General features: G+C 53.7%; 1 protein-coding gene across 1 annotated transcript in view; it reads right to left on the bottom strand.

The window, feature by feature from the left end:
* ATP4A (ATPase H+/K+ transporting subunit alpha) overlaps nucleotides 1–3,237 on the bottom strand; it is a 35,038-nt gene extending 31,801 nt beyond the window's left edge. Inside the window, exons 1-3 of the mRNA XM_034072282.1 lie at nucleotides 3,157–3,237; nucleotides 2,338–2,397; nucleotides 1,173–1,376 (exon numbers count right to left, since the gene is read on the bottom strand). Of these exons, the coding sequence (XP_033928173.1) occupies nucleotides 1,173–1,376; nucleotides 2,338–2,397; nucleotides 3,157–3,237 (345 nt within the window). The remainder of the gene's footprint in view (nucleotides 1–1,172; nucleotides 1,377–2,337; nucleotides 2,398–3,156) is intronic.
* Nucleotides 3,238–19,657: the final 16,420 nt, after the last annotated feature.

The following is a 19,657-nucleotide window of genomic DNA, read 5'->3' as shown; positions in this document are numbered from 1 at the left end:
TGGGGTGAGTGTGGGTCCCAATGCCCCCCCCAGCCCCATTGGTGTCTATGGGGTGAGTGTGGGTCCCAATGCCCCCCAGCCCCATTGATGTCTATGGGGTGAGTGTGGGTCCCAATGCCCCCCAGCCCCATTGATGTCTATGGGGTGAGTGTGGGTCCCACTGCCCCCCAGCCCCATTGATGTCTATGGGGTGAGTGTGGGTCCCAATGCCCCCCAGCCCCATTGACGTCTATGGGGTGAGTGTGGGTCCCACTGCCCCCCAGCCCCATTGATGTCTATGGGGTGGCTGTGGGTCCCCAATAGCCCCCCTTTGTTCTCTGCCCCATTGACCCCTATAGGGATGGATGTAGGTCCCATCGCCCCCCAGCCCCATAGGCCCCCTCAGCCCCATAGAACCCCCAGCCCCATAGAACCCCCCCAGCCCCATAGGACCCCTCCAGCCCCATAGAACCCCGCAGCCCCATAGGACCCCCCAGCCCCATAGGACCCCCCCAGCCCCATAGGACCTCCCAGCCCCATAGAACCCCCCCAGCCCCATAGATGTCTATGGGGTGAATGTGGGTCCCACCGCACCCCAGCCCCATAGGACCCCCCCAGCCCCATAGGACCCCCCCAGCCCCATAGGACCCCCCAGCCCCATAGAACCCCCCCCAGCCCCATTGATTCTATGGGGTGAATGTGTGCCCCATCGCCCCCAGCCCCATAGAACCCCCCCAGCCCCATAGAACCCTCCAGCCCCATAGATTCTATGGGGTGAATGTGGGTCCCACCGCCCCCAGCCCCATAGGAATCCCCCAGCCCCATAGAAACCCCCCAGCCCCATAGGACCCCCCCAGCCCCATAGATCCTATGGGGTGAATGTGTGCCCCATAGAACCCCCCAGCCCCATAGATTCTATGGGGTGAACGTGTGCCCCATAGACCCCCCAGCCCCATAGATTCTATGGGGTGAATGTGTGCCCCATAGAACCCCCCCAGCCCCATAGATTCTATGGGGTGAACGTGTGCCCCATAGAACCCCCTCAGCCCCATAGATTCTATGGGGTGAATGTGTGCTCCATAGATTCTATGGGGTGAATGTGTGCCCCATAGATTCTATGGGGTGAATGTGTGCCCCATAGCCCCCAGCCCCATAGCCCCCCAGCCCCATAGCCAGCCCCACAGCCCCCGTACGTTGTCGGCGCTGCCGCGCTGGCCCTCGCCCTCCTGCACCCCATAGGCAATGAGGCAGATGAGGGCCGCGACCCACATGAGGCACTGGAGGCCTCCCGCCAGCTGCCGCCCGAACTTGAGCCACTCGGGGGTCCCCTTGGGGGGACGGAGCTCGTTGGGGCCGTCCCGGAGCAGGCGCTCGGAGGCTGCGGGGGGGGACAGGCCCTGGGGGGGGGGGGGGGGGGTTAGTGGGGGTATATGGGGGGCAATGGGGGTCAATGAGGGTCTATGGGGGGCAATGGGGGGGAATGGGGGTAATGGGATCAGTGGGATCAATGGGACTCAGTGGGTATCAATGGGGTCTATGGGGTCTAGGGGTGTTAATGGGGATCAATGGGAATCAATGAGGGTCTATGGGGATCTATGGGGGTCTATTGGGTCAATGGGGGTCAATGGGGATCAATGGGGGGAATGGGATTAATGGGATCAATGGGGATCAATGGGGATCAGTGGGGGTCAATGGGTGTCATTGGGGTATATGGGGATCTATTGGGGTCAATGGGGATCAGTGGGTATCAATGGGGGTCTATGGGTGTCAATGGGTATATGGGGATCTATGAGGCTCAATGGGGATCAATGGGTGTCAATGAGGTCAATGGGTGTTAATGGGGATCAGTGGGTATCAATGGGGGTCTATGGGTGTTAATGGGGATCAATGAGTGTCTATGGGAATCAATGGGGGTAATGGGGGTCTATGGGACGCAATGGGGTCAATGGGGATCAGTGGGTATCAATGGGGGTCTATGGGTGTCAATGGGGTCAATGGGTGTTAATGGGGATCAGTGGGGGTCAATGGGGTCTATTGGTGTCAGTGGGCATCTATGGTTTTCAATGGGTGTCAGTGTGGTCAATGGGTGTCAATGGGGATCAATGGGGATCAATGGGATCAATGGGAGTCAATGGGGATCAATGGGGATCAATGGGTGTCAATGGGTATCAATAGGTATCAATGGGTATCAATGGGTATCAATGGGTATCAATAGGTATCAATGTGTATCAATGGGATCAATGGGGATCAATGGGGATCAATGGGTGTCAATGGGGATCAATGGGGATCAATGGGATCAATGGGTGTCAATGGGGATCAATGGGTATCAATGGGTATCAATGGGATCAATGATCTCACCTTGGTGACACTTGTGCTGTATTTGATCTCCAGGTCCTTGAGGTCCAGCTTGTGGTCATCCTGGGGACAGCGACCTCTGACCTCTCACCTCCCAGTGCCTCCCAGTCCCTCCCAGTATGGACCTCCCAGTGCCCCCATTGCCTCCCATTGCCTCCATTGCCTCCCATTGCCTCCATTGACTCCCATTGCCTCCCAGTGCCTCCCATTGCCTCCATTGACTCCCATTGCCTCCCAGTGCCTCCCATTGCCTCCATTGACTCCCAGTGCCTCCCAGTGCCTCCCATTGCCTCCCATTGCCTCCATTGCCTCCCAGTGCCTCCCATTGCCTCCCATTGCCTCCCAGTGCCTCCCAGTGCCTCCCAGTGCCTCCCATTGCCTCCATTGCCTCCATTGCCTCCCAGTGCCTCCCATTGCCTCCATTGCCTCCCATTGCCTCCCAGTGCCTCCCAGTGCCTCCCAGTGCCTCCCATTGCCTCCCAGTGCCTCCCAGTTCCTCCCATTGCCTCCCAGTGCCTCCCAGTGCCTCCCAGTGCCTCCCAGTGCCTCCCAGTGCCTCCCAGTGCCTCCCATTGCCTCCCAGTGCCTCCCAGTTCCTCCCATTGCCTCCCAGTGCCTCCCAGTGCCTCCCAGTGCCTCCCATTGCCTCCCAGTGCCTCCCAGTGCCTCCCATTGCCTCCCAGTGCCTCCCATTGCCTCCATTGCCTCCCATTGCCTCCCAGTGCCTCCCAGTGCCTCCCAGTGCCTCCCATTGCCTCCCATTGCCTCCCAGTTCCTCCCAGTGCCTCCCAGTGCCTCCCAGTCCCTCCCAGTTCCTCCCACCATGTCCATCTCCTTCTTCATGTCCTCCAGTTTCTCCCTGCGGCCTCTGCCCTTCCCTGCGGCTTTGCCCTTAGGGGACATCTCATAGCTCTGGGCAGGAGAGGGGGGACAGGGGCAGTGACGTCATCAGTGACGTCATCGGTGACGTCATCATCGGCAGTGACGTCATCATCATCATCATCCCTCTATCCCTATGTCCATCCCTATGTCCATCCATCCCTATGTCCATCCCTATGTCCATCCCTATGTCCATCCCTCCATCCCTATGTCCATCCCTATGTCCATCCATCCATCCCTATGTCCATCCCTATGTCCATCCCTATGTCCATCCCTATGTCCACCCATCCATCCCTATGTCCATCCATCCCTATGTCCATCCCTATGTCCATCCATCCCTATGTCCATCCCTATGTCCATCCCTATGTCCATCCCTCCATCCCTATGTCCATCCCTATGTCCATCCATCCATCCCTATGTCCATCCCTATGTCCATCCCTATGTCCATCCCTATGTCCATCCATCCCTATGTCCATCCATCCCTATGTCCATCCCTCCATCCCTATGTCCATCCCTATGTCCATCCATCCCTATGTCCATCCATCCCTATGTCCATCCCTATGTCCATCCCTATGTCCATCCCTATGTCCATCCATCCATCCCTATGTCCATCCCTCCATCCCTATGTCCATCCCTATGTCCATCCCTATGTCCATCCCTCCATCCCTATGTCCATTCATCCCTATGTCCATCCCTATGTCCCTCCATCCATCCGTATGTCCATCCATCCCTATGTCCATCCATCCCTATGTCCATCCCTGCATCCCTATGTCCTTCTATCCATCCTTATGTCCATCCCTATGTCCATCCCTCCATCCCTATGTCCATCCATCCATCCCTATGTCCATCCCTATGTCCATCCATCCATCCCTATGTCCATCCCTATGTCCATCCCTCCATCCCACCATCCCATCATCCCTCCATCCCCCCCATTCCCCCCATCTCCCCCTCACCTCCTTCCCCATGGCAGCTCCCAGTTGCTCCCAGTCACTCCCAGTTGCTCCCAGTCGCTCCCAGTCACTCCCAGCCCCACAGCCTCCCCTTATACCCTAGCCCAAGGTGACCCCCAAGCCTGGTCCCTCCCTATAGGGCCGTGTCCTTGACGTCCTTCCCCTTATCAGCAGGGCCCTTATCAGTGGGGCAGGCAATGGGGCAGGCAATGGGGCAGGCTATGGGGCAGGCAATGGGGCAGCTGTGGGGTGTGTTAATCATTAATGGGGCCTTATCTCAGCACTGACCTTCAAGGAGAAGGAGCAAGGGCCCCACTTGTGGGTGCTATGGGGTGATGGGACCCATAGGTACGGAGGAACATGGGGTATGGGGTGTGGGATATGGGATATGGGGTGTGGGATATGGGATATGGGATATGGGGTATGGGGTATGGGATAATGGGGTATGGGGTATGGGGTATGGGATAATGGGATATGGGGTATGGGGTATAGGGTATGGGGTATGGGGTATGGGATATGGGGTATGGGGTATGGGGTATAGGGTATGGGGTATGGGGTATGGGATATGGGGTATGGGGTGTGGGATATGGGGTATGGGGTGTGGGATATGGGGTATGGGGTATGGGATATGGGATATGGGGTATGGGGTGTGGGGTATGGGATATGGGATATGGGATATGGGGTATGGGATATGGGGTATATGGGGTATGGGATATGGGGTATGGGATATGGGGTATGGGGGTTTGCCCCCCCTGAGCCCCATTTCTCCATAGGAGCCCCCAGCACAAGTTGAGGTGACCCCAATTGTCCCCAATAGGACACAGGGAGATGTGGGACATGGGGGGGGTCGTTTTGGGGTGAAACCCCCCAAAAAAGGCAAGAAATGGGGCAATGGAGACAAATGGTGTTGAAAAAGGGGACTTTTGGGGCCATTTGGGGTATTGGGGGTGGTGGCATCAGGGGACAATGGGGACAAAGGGATGGGGGTCAATGGGGACATTGGGGTCAATAGGGACATTGGGGTTGATGGGGATATTGGGGTTACTGGGGACATTGGGGTTGATGGGGGTCAATGGGGACATGGGATCAATGGGGACATTGGGGTTAATGGAGACATTGGGGTTGATGGTGACCAATGGGGACCTGGGATCAATGGGGATTGAAGGGGATCAATGGGGACATTGGGGTTAATGGGGACATTGGGGTTGATGGTGACCAATGGGGACATGGGATCAATGGGGATTGAAGGGGATCAATGGGGACATTGGGGTTAATGGGGACACTGGGGATTGATGGTGACCAATGGGGACCTGGGGTCAGTGATGACGTCACGTTGATGGTGACCAATGGGGGCTCAGGGTTGCTCTCCATAGGGCTCCATTGTGCATCACCTGCAGTACCGCCTATGGCCACACGATGGCACCGAGGCCCCTCCCATCGCTCTGCTTCCACGTTGCCAGGCAACAGCCAATGAGCGTCGACCTCCGCGCGTTGCTAAGCAACAGCCAATCAGCGCCTGCGGCTCCATGGGCATCGCGTCGCTAAGCAACCAACCCCCCCCCCCAGCTTCAGGCTGACCAATCAGCGTCCGCCTTTTATGAGGAGCTTTGTCCCTCCCCATTCATCCTTATGATGGGGGGGACGAGAGCCCTTAGGACGCTTCTGATTGGCTGCTGGAGGGAGGGAGGGGGTTTTAAGGGGGGGAGCAGCCAATGGGGTGAGGGAGCTTGGACTGAGCATGCGCAGGGGATGGAAGGGACCAGAAGGAGCAATGGGCCACGGGTCCGGAGGTAAAAGGACCCGGGATGGGGGAGGGGGAGGGGGGAGATGTGGGGCTGAGGGGGGGCTATGGGGTGCCCCACATCCATTGACCCCCATTAACCTCCATTAACCTCCATAGACCCCCATTAACGCAGCCCCACATCCATAGAACCCCATTAACCCAGCCCCACATCCATAGACCCCCCATTAACCCAGCCCCACATCCATTGACCCCCATTAACCTCCATAGAACCCCATTAACCCAGCCCCACATCCATAGAGCCCCATTAACCCACATAGACCCCCATTAACCCCCATTAACGGAGCCCCACATCCATAGAACCCCATTAAACCCCATTAACCCCCATTAACCCAGCCCCATATCCATAGAACCCCATTAACCCCCATAGACCCCCATTAATCCAGCCCCACATCCATAGAACCCCTTTAACCCAGCCCCACATCCATTGACCCCCATTAAACCCCATTAACCCCCATTAACCCAGCCCCACATCCATAGAACCCCATTAACCCCCATTAACCCAGCCCCACATCCATAGACACCCATTAACCGAACCCCATATCCATAGACCCCCATTAACCCAGCCCCACATCCATTCACACCCATTAACCCAGCCCCACATCCATAGAACCCCCATTAACCCACATTAACCCCCATAGAACCCCATTAACGCAGCCCCACATCCATAGAACCCCATTAACCCAGCCCCACATCCATTGACCCCCATTAACCCCCATAGAACCCCATTAACCCCCATAGACCCCCATTAACGCCACCCCACATCCATAGAACCCCATTAACCCAGCCCCACATCCATTGACCCCCATTAACCCAGCCCTATAGGGCTGAGACCACCACAACATGAAGGGGAAGGGGCTCGATGTATGTAAATGAGTCTCATGAATATGTAAATGAGCTGAATTAAAGTGATTCCTTAAGGCCCTTGCCTCCTGCTTTGCCTTTCTTGGGGTGATGACGTCACAGGGGGGTGATGACGTCACGGGGGTGATGACGTCACGCACAGAATTGGGGTCAAAAGCCATGGAAACGGTTCAAGTATTCAAATGAAGGTGTTTAACATGCAGATATGCAAATGAGGGCTGCAAATCCGCTACAAAATGGGATTGAACTGGGAATTTGGAGGGAAATTTGAATTTTGGGTCAGATTTGGGGAGGAAATTTGAATTTTGATGGAAATTTGAACGAAAATTGAATTTTAAACGGGAATTTTAAGGTTAAAATCGAAATTTTCATGTGAAATTGAATTTTAAATCGAATTTTTAATGGAATTCTGAATTTTAAACAAATTTTTGGGGAATAATTGACTTTGAAATCAAATTTTTACTGTAAAATTTACTTTTAAATGGAAATTTTCATGTAAGATTGAATTTGAAACCGAAATTTTAATGCAAAATCAAATTTCAAATCAATTTTTTAACGTAAATTTGGATTTTAAATGGAATTTTTGATGCAAATCTGAATTTTCAGTCAAATTTTGGTGTAAATTTGAAGTTTGAAATGGAATTTTTCAAGTGAATTTGGATTTTCTATCAAATTTTTAAGCTAAATGTGACTTTTAATTCGAATTTTTAATGTAAATTTGGATTTTCAAGCCAAGTTTAATGTCTGGAACTGCCCTTTTTGGGTCTAAAATGCTTAGAAATGGGTCTGAAATGGCCATAAATGGATCTCTGATATCCATATATGGGTCTATAATGTCCATAAATGGATCCCTAATCTACATATATGGGTCTATAACGTCCATAAATGGGTCTATAATGTCCATAAATGGGTCAATAACGTCTGCAAGTGGGTCTATAATGTCTATAAATGGATCTATAGAGTCCATAAATGGATCAATAATGTCCATAATGGATCTATAATGTCCATAAATGAATCAATAACATCTATAAATGGAGCTATTATGTCCATAAATGGATCAGTAATGTCCCTAAATGGATCTATAACGTCTATAAATGGATCTGTACTGTCCCTAAATGTATCTATAACATCTATAAATGGATCTATAACGTCTATAAATGAGACTATAATGTCTATAAATGGATCAATAACGTCTATAATTAGATCTATAATGTCCATAAATAGATCAATAATGCTTATAAATGGATCTATAAGGTCCATAAATGGGTCTATAGTGTCTAAGAATGGGTCTATAACATCCATGAATGGGTCTATAAGTCCATAAATGGATCAATAACATCTATAAATGGATCTATAATGTCCGTAACAGGTCTATAATGTCTGTAAATGGGTCTACAACATCTATACATGGATCAATAACGTCCATAAATGGATCAATAACGTCTGCAAGTGGGTCTATAACATCCATAAATGGATCAATAATGTCTATAATGGATCTATAATGTCCATAAATGGATCAATAATGGCCATAATGGATCTATAATGTCCATAAATGGATCAATAATGTCCATAATGGATCTATAATGTCCATAAATGGATCAATAACATCTATAAATGGGTCTATAATGTCCATATATGGATCAATAACGTCTATAAATGGGTCTATAACATCTATAAATGGATCAATAACGTCTATAAATGGATCAATAACGTCTATAAGTGGGTCTACACGTGTCTACACACACCTATGACATGGGATGACATGTACAGGGCATGTATAACACATGTAACATGTAAACCCATGCCGAACACATGGGTTAACATGGGAAAGAGCACGTGACACACACAATGTGACACAACTAACACATGTAACATGTGAAATCATACATAGCACATGCTATAGACCATATATCACACATGTAATGACACAACTAACACATGTAACATGTGAAATACAAATAACACATGGTATAGACCATATAACATATATGTAATGGCACAACTAACACATGTAACATGTGAAATCATATATAACACATGTTATAGACCATATAACATACATGTAATGACACAACTAACACATGTAACATGTGATATCATGCATAACACATGCTATAGACCATATAACACACATGTAACAACACACACACATAACCCCCCCCATTGCCCCCCATTCTCCCTCCCCCATCCCCCTCTCCCATCCCCCTCTCCCCTCCCCTCCCCCCACCCGTCTCCATGGCAACCCGAGGATGCTCGAGCGGGGGGGGGGGGGGGATGGAGCGTTGCGGGGGGGGGGGGAGGGGCACCTCCTCCTCCCCCCCCCCATTCCCCCTCCCCCCCCCCATTCCCCTCCCCCCCCATTCCCCCTCCCCCCCCCATTGCCCATCCCCCCCCCCGTTTATTTCCATATTTCCCCCATTCCGGGGGCGATTTCCATGATTTTTTTTCTCGATGCCCCCTCCCCCACCCCCCCCTCCCCCTCCCCCACCCCCCTCCCCCCTCCCCCCCCTTCTTTTCCCATACCCCCCCCCCCTTTTTACCATCCCCCCCCCCCCCCATCGGGCTCTGCCGCTGCGCCCCAGCGCATGGAGGAGTCTCCGTGCGCCCACCGATGGAGGCGGAGGTTGGTGCAGCTCCCCCCCCCCCATCACCCCCCCATCCCCCCCCCCCCCCCCAAAAACACCCCCCCCCCTTTAATGTATAGATATCTATAGGGGAAAGAAGAGTGAAAGGCAACCGGGGGGGGGGGGGGAGGGGGCAGGAGAAGAAATGAGGTGAAAAGAGGCGGATTCGGGCAAGTTTTGCATATCGAAGGTGTTTTGCATATTGATTGCGGATGGGGGGGGAGGGGAGGAGGGGGGGGAGGGGAGGGATGGGGGGGGGGAGGGCGGGCAGCGCGAGGAGCGGCAGCGGCGCAACGGCAGCGCCCCCCCCCCCCCCCCATCACCCCCATTGAACCCCCCCCATTGACCCCCCATTGCCCCCCCATTCACCCCCATTCACCCCCATTGAACCCCCATTCACCCCCATTGAACCCCCCCATTCACCCCAATAGAAGCCCCCCCCATCCCCAAGGCTCTTTTGTCTGCTTCCCCCCCCCCCTTACATTGTTATATAGGGGGGGTCCCCCCCTTTATTCCCTTTTAACACCCCCCCCCCCCCCAAAGCCTTTGTGTTGGGTTGATGGGGGGATAATGGGGGGTGTGAATGGGGATACAAGGGGTATTTGGGGGGGTAGAGGGGGTGTTTGGGGTGTAAAAGGGGTATTTGGGGGTGTAAAAGGGGTATTTGGGGGTGTCCAAGGGGTATTTTGGGGTGTAAAAGGGATATTTGGGGGGGTACAAGGGGTGTTTAGTAGAGTACAAGGGGTATTTGGGGTGTACAAAGGGTATTTAGGGGTGTACAAGGGGTATTTGGGGGTGTACAAGGGGTATTTGGGGGGGTACAATGGGTGTTTGGGGGGGTACAATGGGTGTTTGGGGATACAAGGGGTATTTGGGGTGTAAAAGAGGTGTTTGGGGCTGTACAGGGGGTATTTGGGGTGTACAAAGGGTATTTGGGGTGGACAAAGGGTATTTAGGGGTGTACAAGGCATTTTCGGGGGTGTAAAAGGGGTGTTTTGGGGTGTAAAAGGGGTATTTTGGGGTGAAAAGGGGTTATTTGGTGCGTACAAGGTGTATTTAGGGCTGTACAATGTGTATTTGGGATGTACAAGGTGCATTTAGGGGGGATAGGAGGTGTTGTGGGGGGGGCACAAGCTGTATTTGGGGCTGTGTTTGGGGGTCCCATAGTGGATGATGGGGGGGGGGTGACACCCGTCTGCTGTTGTGATACCAACACCCCCCCCATGATGGGGTCCCTATGGGGGGGGCTGTAGCTGCAGTTGGGGTGTTCACCCTGCAGGTTGTAGCTCCATTGATTGTATTGGGGGTGTATTGTATGGGGGTGTGCATTGAGTTGCGCTGTTGCATCTCGGGGTGTGTGTGTGTGTATCTGGGGGGGGCTCCATAGAGTCGGGGTGTTCATTGTGCTCCTTTCGGGGTGTCACCCGCACTGACAGCTACAACCGCTTCCCCCCTGCCGCCTGTAGCTGCCTGTTACCCCCTTTGCTGCCTGTAACCCCCTATAGCCGCCTGTGTGTGTGTCCCCCCATTAGCTCCTTGCTGCCCCCCCCTCTGCCGCCTGTTGTCCATCCCTTTGCTGCCTGTACCCCCCCCCCTTTGCCGCCTGTACCTGGCAGCAGCCATTTGCTGGCCGGAGAGTGACCGCGGCTCCATGTCAGCATCAGCCCCACCGGCCGCCTGTGCGTCAGGCAGACAAGGGGGTAACCGGTTGTGCCTGTGTCCGGGGGGGGGTCTGGGGGGGGCTGTTTGTGTGTGTGTCCCCCAAGTGGTGACGGTGACACCCCCGTCGTGCTGTGGGGTTTGGGGGTGTCTGTAATGTGCTTGTGTCTATGCCTGTATCCTGCTTGTATCCTGCTTGTATCCCACTTGTATCCTGCTTGTATCCCACTTGTATCCTGCTTGTATCCTGCTTGTATCCCACTTGTACCCCTTCCTGTATCCCGCTTGCATCCCTGCCTATATCCTACTTGTATCCATGCCTGTATCCCACTTGTATCCCACTTATATCCTGCTTGTATCCCGTTGGTATCCCACTTGTATCCCTTCCTGTGTCCCGCTTGTATCCCTGTCTGTATCCCGTTTGTATCCTGCTTGTATCCTGCTTGTATCCCTGCCTATATCCCACCTGTATCCACGCCTGTATCCTGCTTGCATCCCACTTGTATCCATGCCTGTATCCCACTTGTATCCCGCTTGTATCCCTCTTGTATCCTGCTTATGTCCCGCTTGTATCCCGCTTATATCCCGATTGTATCCCGCTTGTATCCCACCTGTATCCCGCTTATATCCCGATTGTATCCCACTTGTATCCCACCTTTATCCCCCCTGTATCCCACCTGTATCCTGCTTGTATCCTGCTTGTAACCCGCTGGTAACCTGCTTGTATCCCTACCTATATCCCACTTGTATCCCGCCTGTATCCTTGCCTGTATTCCATTTGCATCCCTGCCTGTATCCCACTTGTATCCCTGGCTGCATTCAGCTGTAGCCCAGCTCTAGCTCTGGATGCTGTTGGGGTGTCTCTGGCTGTACTCAGGGTGTGCATTGGAGCTGTTTTGGGGCCATTTGGGCTGTTTTGGGGCCATTTGGGCTGTTTTGGGTGGGTTTTGTGGTGTTTTGGGCCTGTTTGGGCCTGTTCCGGTTGTATTCAGGGTGTTCCATTCAGGGGGTGTTCAGGGTGTAGTTGTGGGGGTACCCACAGCCACCATTGGGCTGCAGCTCTGCCTGGACCCCAATTGCCTTTGGGGTGTTCTTTGCCTGTATTTGGGGTGTTTCTACCTGTATTTGGGCTGTTTCTGCCTGTATTTGGGCTGTTTCTGCCTGTATTTGGGGTGTTCTTTGCCTGTATTCAGGGTGTTCCCAGGGCCAAATATGGGGTGTTTCTGCCTGTATTTGGGCTGTTTCTGCCTGTATTTGGCCTGTTTCTGCCTGTATTTGGCCTGTTTCTGCCTGTATTTGGCCTGTTTCTGCCTGTATTTGGGCTGTTTCTGCCTGTATTTGGGCTGTTTCTGCCTGTATTTGGCCTGTTTCTGCCTGTATTCACACTGTTCTCCATCTCTCCCCACATCAAGCCACCTTTGGGGGTGTCCGCATCCATGTCCCATCCATCTTGGGGTCCCACCAGTACCACCATGAACACCAGCATCAATAGCACCGGTACCACCATTAATACCATTACCAATGAGCCCCCAATGCTCCTATTATTCCCAATAAACCCTATTACCCCCATTACCCCCCAATACCCTCCTATTATCCCAAATCCCCCCATTCCCCCAATGCACCTCAGTACCCCCCATTGCCCCTCAATACCTCCCTATTACCTCCTATTACCCCCAATACCCCCTATTAGCCCCATTACCCCCATCACTCCCATTCCCTCCCATTCCCCCCATTCTCCCCCATTATCCCATCCTCATCCCATCCCCATCCCATTCCTCTCTTACCCCTCTGTTATCAGCCCCCATCACCCCCATTCCCCCCATTCTCCCATTCCCATTCCCATTATCCCGTTATCCCATCCCTGTTATCCCATTCCCATTCCCATTCCCCCATTCCCATCCCCCATCAGGGCTATCCCGGTGTCCCCCCGCTCTCCTTGTGGCCCCATTGCTCAATGAACGCCATTGATCCATCCCCCCCATTCCCCAATCCCCATTATCCCATTCCCATTATCCCGTTATCCCGTTCTCCCATTCCCCCATTCCCATGATCCCATTCCTGCTATCCCATTCCAGTTATCCCATTCCCATTTCCCATCAGGGCTATCCCAGTGTCCCCCCTCCGCTCCCATTGCAACCCCATTGCTCAATGAACGCCATTGATCCATTCCCCTCAGTTACCCCATTCCCATTCCCGTTATCCCATCCCCATCCCCGTTGTCCCATTCCCATTATCCCATTCTCCCGTTATCCCATTCCCATTTCCCATCAGGGCTATCCCAGTGTCCCCCCTCTGCTCCCATTGCAACCCCATTGCTCGATGAACGCCATTGATCCATTCCCCCCAGTTACCCCATCCCCATTCCCATCCCCATTCCCCGATTACCCCATTCCCATTCCCCCATCCCCATCCCCATTATCCCATTCCCATTATCCCAGTATCCCATTCCCGTTATCCCATTCTCCCCTCCCCCTCAGGGCTCTCCCGGTCCCCCCTCCCCCCCCGCTCAATGCACCCATCGATCCGTCCCCAGTTATCCCATCCCCATTCCCCCATTCCCAGTTACCCCATTACCCCCCAGTTACCCCATCCCAGTATCCCATCCCCATTCCCATTATCCCATCCCCATCCCCATTCCCCTCCCCCTCAGGGCTCTCCCCTCCCCTCCCCCCGCTCAATGCACCCATCGATCCATACCCCATCCCCATTACCCCATTCCCAGTTACCCCATTACCCCATCCCCATTACCCCATTCCCAGTATCCCATCCCCATCCCAGTTACCCCATTACCCCCCAGTTATCCCATTATCCCATCCCCATTATCCCATCCCCATTCCCCTCCCCCTCAGGGCTGTCCCCCTGCCCCTCCCCCCGCTCAATGCACCCATCGATCCGTCCCCATTCCCATTACCCCATTCCCAGTTACCCCATTACCCCATTCCCATTCTCCCAGTATCCCATTCCCATTCCCATTATCCCAGTATCCCATCCCCATTCCCAATATCCCATTCTCCCCTCCCCCTCAGGGCTCCCCCTCCCCTCCCCCCGCTCAATGCACCCATCGATCCGTCTGCTCCGCTCATCGATCCGGGAATTCCCGATCGATCCCGGCCCTAAATCTCCGCCGGGAGCGGCCGCGGGGACACCGCGGGGGGAGGGGGACACGGGGAAACCCCTCCCCTCCCCCCCGCCGGGGGTCACCCGGGGTTAACCCGGCTTGGGGGGGGTTAAACCCGGCTTGGGGGGGGTTAAACCCGGTTGGGGGCTGTTTTGGGGCTGTTTGAGGCTGGTTTTGGGGCTGAGGCTGTTTTGGGGCTGTTTAACACTGATTTGGGGCTGTTTTGGGGCTGTTTGAGGCTGTTTGGGGGCTGTTTTGGGGCTGTTTAGTGCTGATTTGGGGCTGTTTAACCCCGTTTTGGGTTCTGTTTTGGGGTTGTTTTGGGGTTGTTCGGCACTGATTTGGGGCTGTTTAACCCCATTTTGGGGCTGTTTGGGGGCTGTTAAGTCCTGATTTGGGGCTGTTTAAGCCGTTTTTGGGGCTGTTTAGGGCTGGTTTGTGGCTGTTTAAGCTGGATTTGAGGCTGTTTAACCCGGTTTTGGGGCTTTTAACCCGGTTTTGGGGCTGTTTTGTGCTGATTTGGGACTGTTTAATCCAGTTTTGAGGCGGTTTAACCCGGTTTTGGGGCTGTTTTGGGGCTGTTTAACCCGGTTTTGGAGCTGTTTTGGGGCTGTTTAAGCCGGTCTTGGGGCTGTTTAACCCGGATTTGGGGCTGTTTGAGGCTGTTTTGGGGCTGGTTTTGGGCTGTTTAGCACTGATTTGGGGCTGTTTAACCTGGTTTTGGGGCTGTTAACACTGATGTGGGGCTGTTTGGGGCTCTTTAACCCGGTTTGGGGGCTGTTTAGGGCTGTTTTGGGGCTGTTTAACCCGGATTTGGGGCTTTTTTGGGGCTGTTTAAGCCGGTTTTAGGGCTGCTTAAGCCGGTTTTGGGGCAGTTTAGCCCGGTTTTGGGGCTGTTTAGCCTTGTTTTCAGGCTGTTTAGTGCTGTTTTGGGCCTGTTTAGGGCTGTTTTGGGGCTGTTTAGCCCTGATTTGGAACTGTTCCGGCCTGATTTGAGTTCTTCCATCCCTATTTTGGGTCCATTCACCCCTCTTTTGGGTCCATTCACCCCTATTTTGTCTCCTTCCCTCCCTCTTTCCCCCCATCCCAGATGTTGGGGTGCCCCTGTGGACATGGGGGGGGGTGGGGGTCACACAGATGTTGGGGTCCAACCCCCCCATTGTCCCCACAGGTCCTGCACTGGAGCGGAGTGAATGTCCTACAGCGGCCGCTTCTGCCTGACAGGTACAGGGGGACGTGGGGTGACACCAGGGATATAGGGGGTTACCATGGTGACCATCATCTCTATGGTGTCACCATGATGGGAACCATTATCTCTATGGTGTCACCATGATGGGGACCATCATTATGGTGTCAACATGGTAACCATCACCTCTATGGTGTCCCCATGATGGTAACCATCATCTCTATGGTGTCACCATGGTAACCATCACCTCTATGGTGTCACCATGATGGGGACAATCATCTCTATGGTGTCACCATGATGGGGACCATCACTATGGTGTCACCATGGTAACCATCACCTCTATGGTGTCCTTATGGTGACCATCATCTTTATGGTGTCACCATGGGGACCATCATTATGGTGTCCCCATGGTGACCATCATCACTATGGTGTCACCATGGTGATCATCATCCCTATGGTGTCCCCATGGTGACCATCACCTCTATGGTGTCCCCATGGTGACCATCATCTTTATGGTGTCCCTATGGTGACCATCATCTCTATGGTGTCACCATGATGGGGACCATCATCTCTATGGTGTCACCATGATGGGGACAATCATCTCTATGGTGTCACCATGATGGGGACCATCACTATGGTGTCCCCATGGTGACCATCATCCCTATGGTGTCCTTATGGTGACCATCATCTCTATGGTGTCACCATGATGGTGACCATCATCACTATGGTGTCCCTATATAGTGACCATGCCCCTATATGGTAACCATGTCCCTATATGGTGACCATTGTCATGTCCCCCCCATCTCCCCTCTATGGGGACAGTGCCCCCCCCCCCCCCCCATTAATGGCTTTTGTCTGGGTTGGACTGGGATGGGGGGGGGCAATGGGGGGGTCCATGATGGTCGATGGGGCCGGTGCTGCAGGCTTGGGGGCGCACTGGGGGGGTCCAGTATGAACTGGGGGGGTACTGGTGTGGACTGGGGGGGTCCTTATTTGTACTGGGGGGTCCCAGTATGTACTGGGGGGGGGGTCCATGTGTACTGGGGGGGTCCCATTATGTACCAGAGGGGTACCCATTATGAACTGGGGGTGTCCCATTATAATCTGGGGGGTCCTTATGTGTATTGGGGGGTCCCAGTATGTACTGGGGGGGTTCCCATTATGAACTGGGGGGGGGGGTCCCAGTATGTACTGGGGGGGGTTCCATATGTACTGAGGGGGGGTCTATGGGGTTATGGGGGTGGGGGAAGGCAGAAGGGGGGGGCGGGGGGGCTCTGCCGTTCGGATCCCGACCCCCCCCCCCCATTCCCATCCCATCCCATCCCCATTCCCATTCCCATTCCCATTCCCTGCTCCGGTGGCCCCACAGCGCCGATGGAGGCTGCGGCGAAGGGACCCAGAGGCTGTGGCCACCGGTAAGAGCAGGGACCGCCCCCCCTTCATCCCCATCCTCATCCTCATCCCATCCCCATCCCATTCCCATCCCCCCCCTCCATCCCCATTCCCTGCATCCCATCCTCATCCCCATCCTCATCCCTTCATCCCCATCCTCATCCTCATCCCATCCCCATCCCATTCCCTCCATCCCCATTCCCTGCATCCCATCCCCATCCCTTTCATCCCCTTCATCCCCATCCCCATCCTCCCCCCATCCCCATCCCATCCCCATCCTCTTCATCCAATCCCCTTCATCCCCACCCCCCCCGCCTTCATCCCCATCCCATTCGTATCCCATCCCCATCCTCTTCATCCCCATTCCCTTTATCCCCATCCCATTCCCATCCCCTTCATCCCCATCCCCCCTCCCTGCCTTCATCCTCATCCCATTCCTATCCCATCCCCTTCGTCCCCATCCCATCCCCATTCCCTTTATCCCCATCCCCCCTCTCTGCCTTCATCCCCATCCTCATCCTCCCCCCATCCCCATCATCCCTACCCCCATCCCATCCCCACCCCCCCCTCCCCCTCCCCCTCCCCCTCCCCCTCCCCCCCCCCAAAAAAATGAAATCGAGGGAAGGGAAAAAAAAAACCAAAAAAAAACCACAACAAAAACACCAAAAAAAATAAAAAAGACCCAAAATCCAATCCCGGAAAATTCCCGATCGATCCTGGCGGCGCCGCGAGACCGATCGATGGGGGAGGGGGAGGGGGAGGGGGAGGGGAAGAGGGGGAGGGGAGCACAGGCGTCTGTGTTTCCATGTGTCCATGTGGATCCATGGATGTCCATATATATCCATGTATGTCCATGTATATCCATGTATATCCATGTATGTCCATGTATATCCATGTACATCCATGTGTTTCCATGTCCATCCATGTGTATCCATGTATTTCAATGTATGTCCATGTGTATCCATGTATTTCCATGTCTATCCATGTATGTCCATGTGTTTCCATGTATATCCCTGTATATCCATGTGTGTCCATGTGCTTAAATGTATATCCATATGTGTTCATGTATGTTCATGTATTTCCATGTATATCCATGTATCTCCATGCATTTCCATGTATGTCCATGTCTTTCCATGTGTATCCATGTATGGACACATATGGATACAGGCACGGTGCCAAACCCCCACCCAGACCCTTCCCATCCATCCCTGTATCCCCATCCCTGTATCCCTGTATCCCTGCATCCCTGCATCCCTGTATCCTGCATCCCTGTATCCCTGTATCCTGTATCCCTGTATCCTGTATCCCTGTATCCTGTATCCCTGTATCCCTGTATCCTGTATCCTGTATCCCTGTATCCTGTATCCCTGTATCCTGTATCCCTGTATCCTGCATCCCTGCATCCCTGTATCCCTGTATCCCTGTATCCCTGTATCCCTGTATCCTGCATCCCTGTATCCCTGCATCCCTGTATCCCTGCATCCCTGTATCCCCATCCCTGTATCCCTGTATCCTGTATCCCTGTATCCTGTATCCCTGTATCCTGTATCCCTGCATCCCTGTATCCCTGTATCCTGTATCCCTGTATCCTGTATCCCTGTATCCTGTATCCCTGTATCCCCATCCCTGCATCCCTACATCACAATGGTATTGGTAACAGCCGATGGTACCGGTAATGGACAATGGTACTGGTATAGTGAATGGTACCGGTAACAGCCGATGGTACAACCAATGCAGTGCCATGGGGGTGTACACACGTGTCCATGTGTCTGGGTGTGATGGGAACACACAATCAGCTGGTTTGGGGTTGTTTTGGGCTGTTTCTGCCTGGTTTTGGGTCTGGTTTTGGCCATTTTGGGCCTTTTTGGGCCTTTTCTTCTGTTTTCAGCCGTTTCTGTCTGTTTTGGGTCAGTTTGGGGCCATTTCAGGCCATTTTGGGCTGTTCTGGCCTAGTTTGGGTCAGTTTGGGGCTGTTTTGGGTCAATTTGTGTCCATTTGGGGTAATTTTGGGGCCATTTGGGGCCACTTTTGGGCCATTTTGGGTCAGTTTGGGGCTATTTTGGGTCACTTTGGGCCATTTGTGGCAATTTTGGGGCTGTTTTGGGCCATTTTTGGCTGTTTTGGCTCAGTTTGGGGCTGTTTTGGGTCATTTTGGGCCATTTTTGGGCCAGTTTGGGTCACTTTGGGTCAGTTTTGGGTCCGTTTTGGATAATTTTGGGCCATTTTGGGCCATTTTGGGTCAATTTGGGTCCATTTTGGGCTGTTTTGGGTCCGTTTTGGGCCATTTTGGGTCAATTTGTGTCAGTTTTGGGCCATTTTGTGTCAGTTTTGGGCCATTTTGGGCCGGTTTTGGGTGTTTCTCGCTCACGTGCTCGGGGCTGCCCCACGTGCACCATCATTTCCTCTCAGCTGCTTCCTGGTGCCCCCCCCCCATTTCCCCCCCCCCCTTTGTCTTGGGGGGGGGGAGGGGGAGGAAGGGGAACCCCCCCCCCCCCCCCCCGCCCCCCCCCGTTCCCCGCCCCACACATCGGGGGCAGCTGTGGGGCGGGAGCAGCACGAGCGACACCCCCAGGGCCATGGTGAACCCCAACATGTGGGGCGCAGGTAGCGATGGGGGATCTATGGGGGTGATATGGGGTTACATGGGGATGCTATGGTGATACATGGGGCTCTATGGTGCTCTATGGGGGTCTATGGGGCTCTATGGGGCTGTGTGGGGGTGTGGGAATGCTATGGGGCTCTATGGGGCTCTATGGGGCTGCGGGGATGCTCTGGGGCTGTGAGGATGCTATGGGGCTCTATGGGGCTGTGGGGATGCTATGGGGCTCTATGGGGTTGTGGGGATGCTAT

The sequence above is a fragment of the Melopsittacus undulatus genome, chromosome 26, assembly GCF_012275295.1.
Source record: "Melopsittacus undulatus isolate bMelUnd1 chromosome 26, bMelUnd1.mat.Z, whole genome shotgun sequence".
Taxonomy (NCBI): Eukaryota; Metazoa; Chordata; class Aves; order Psittaciformes; family Psittaculidae; genus Melopsittacus; species Melopsittacus undulatus.
The sequence above is the reverse complement of the archived record's forward strand: the minus strand, read 5'-3'. Positions and strand labels throughout refer to the sequence as shown.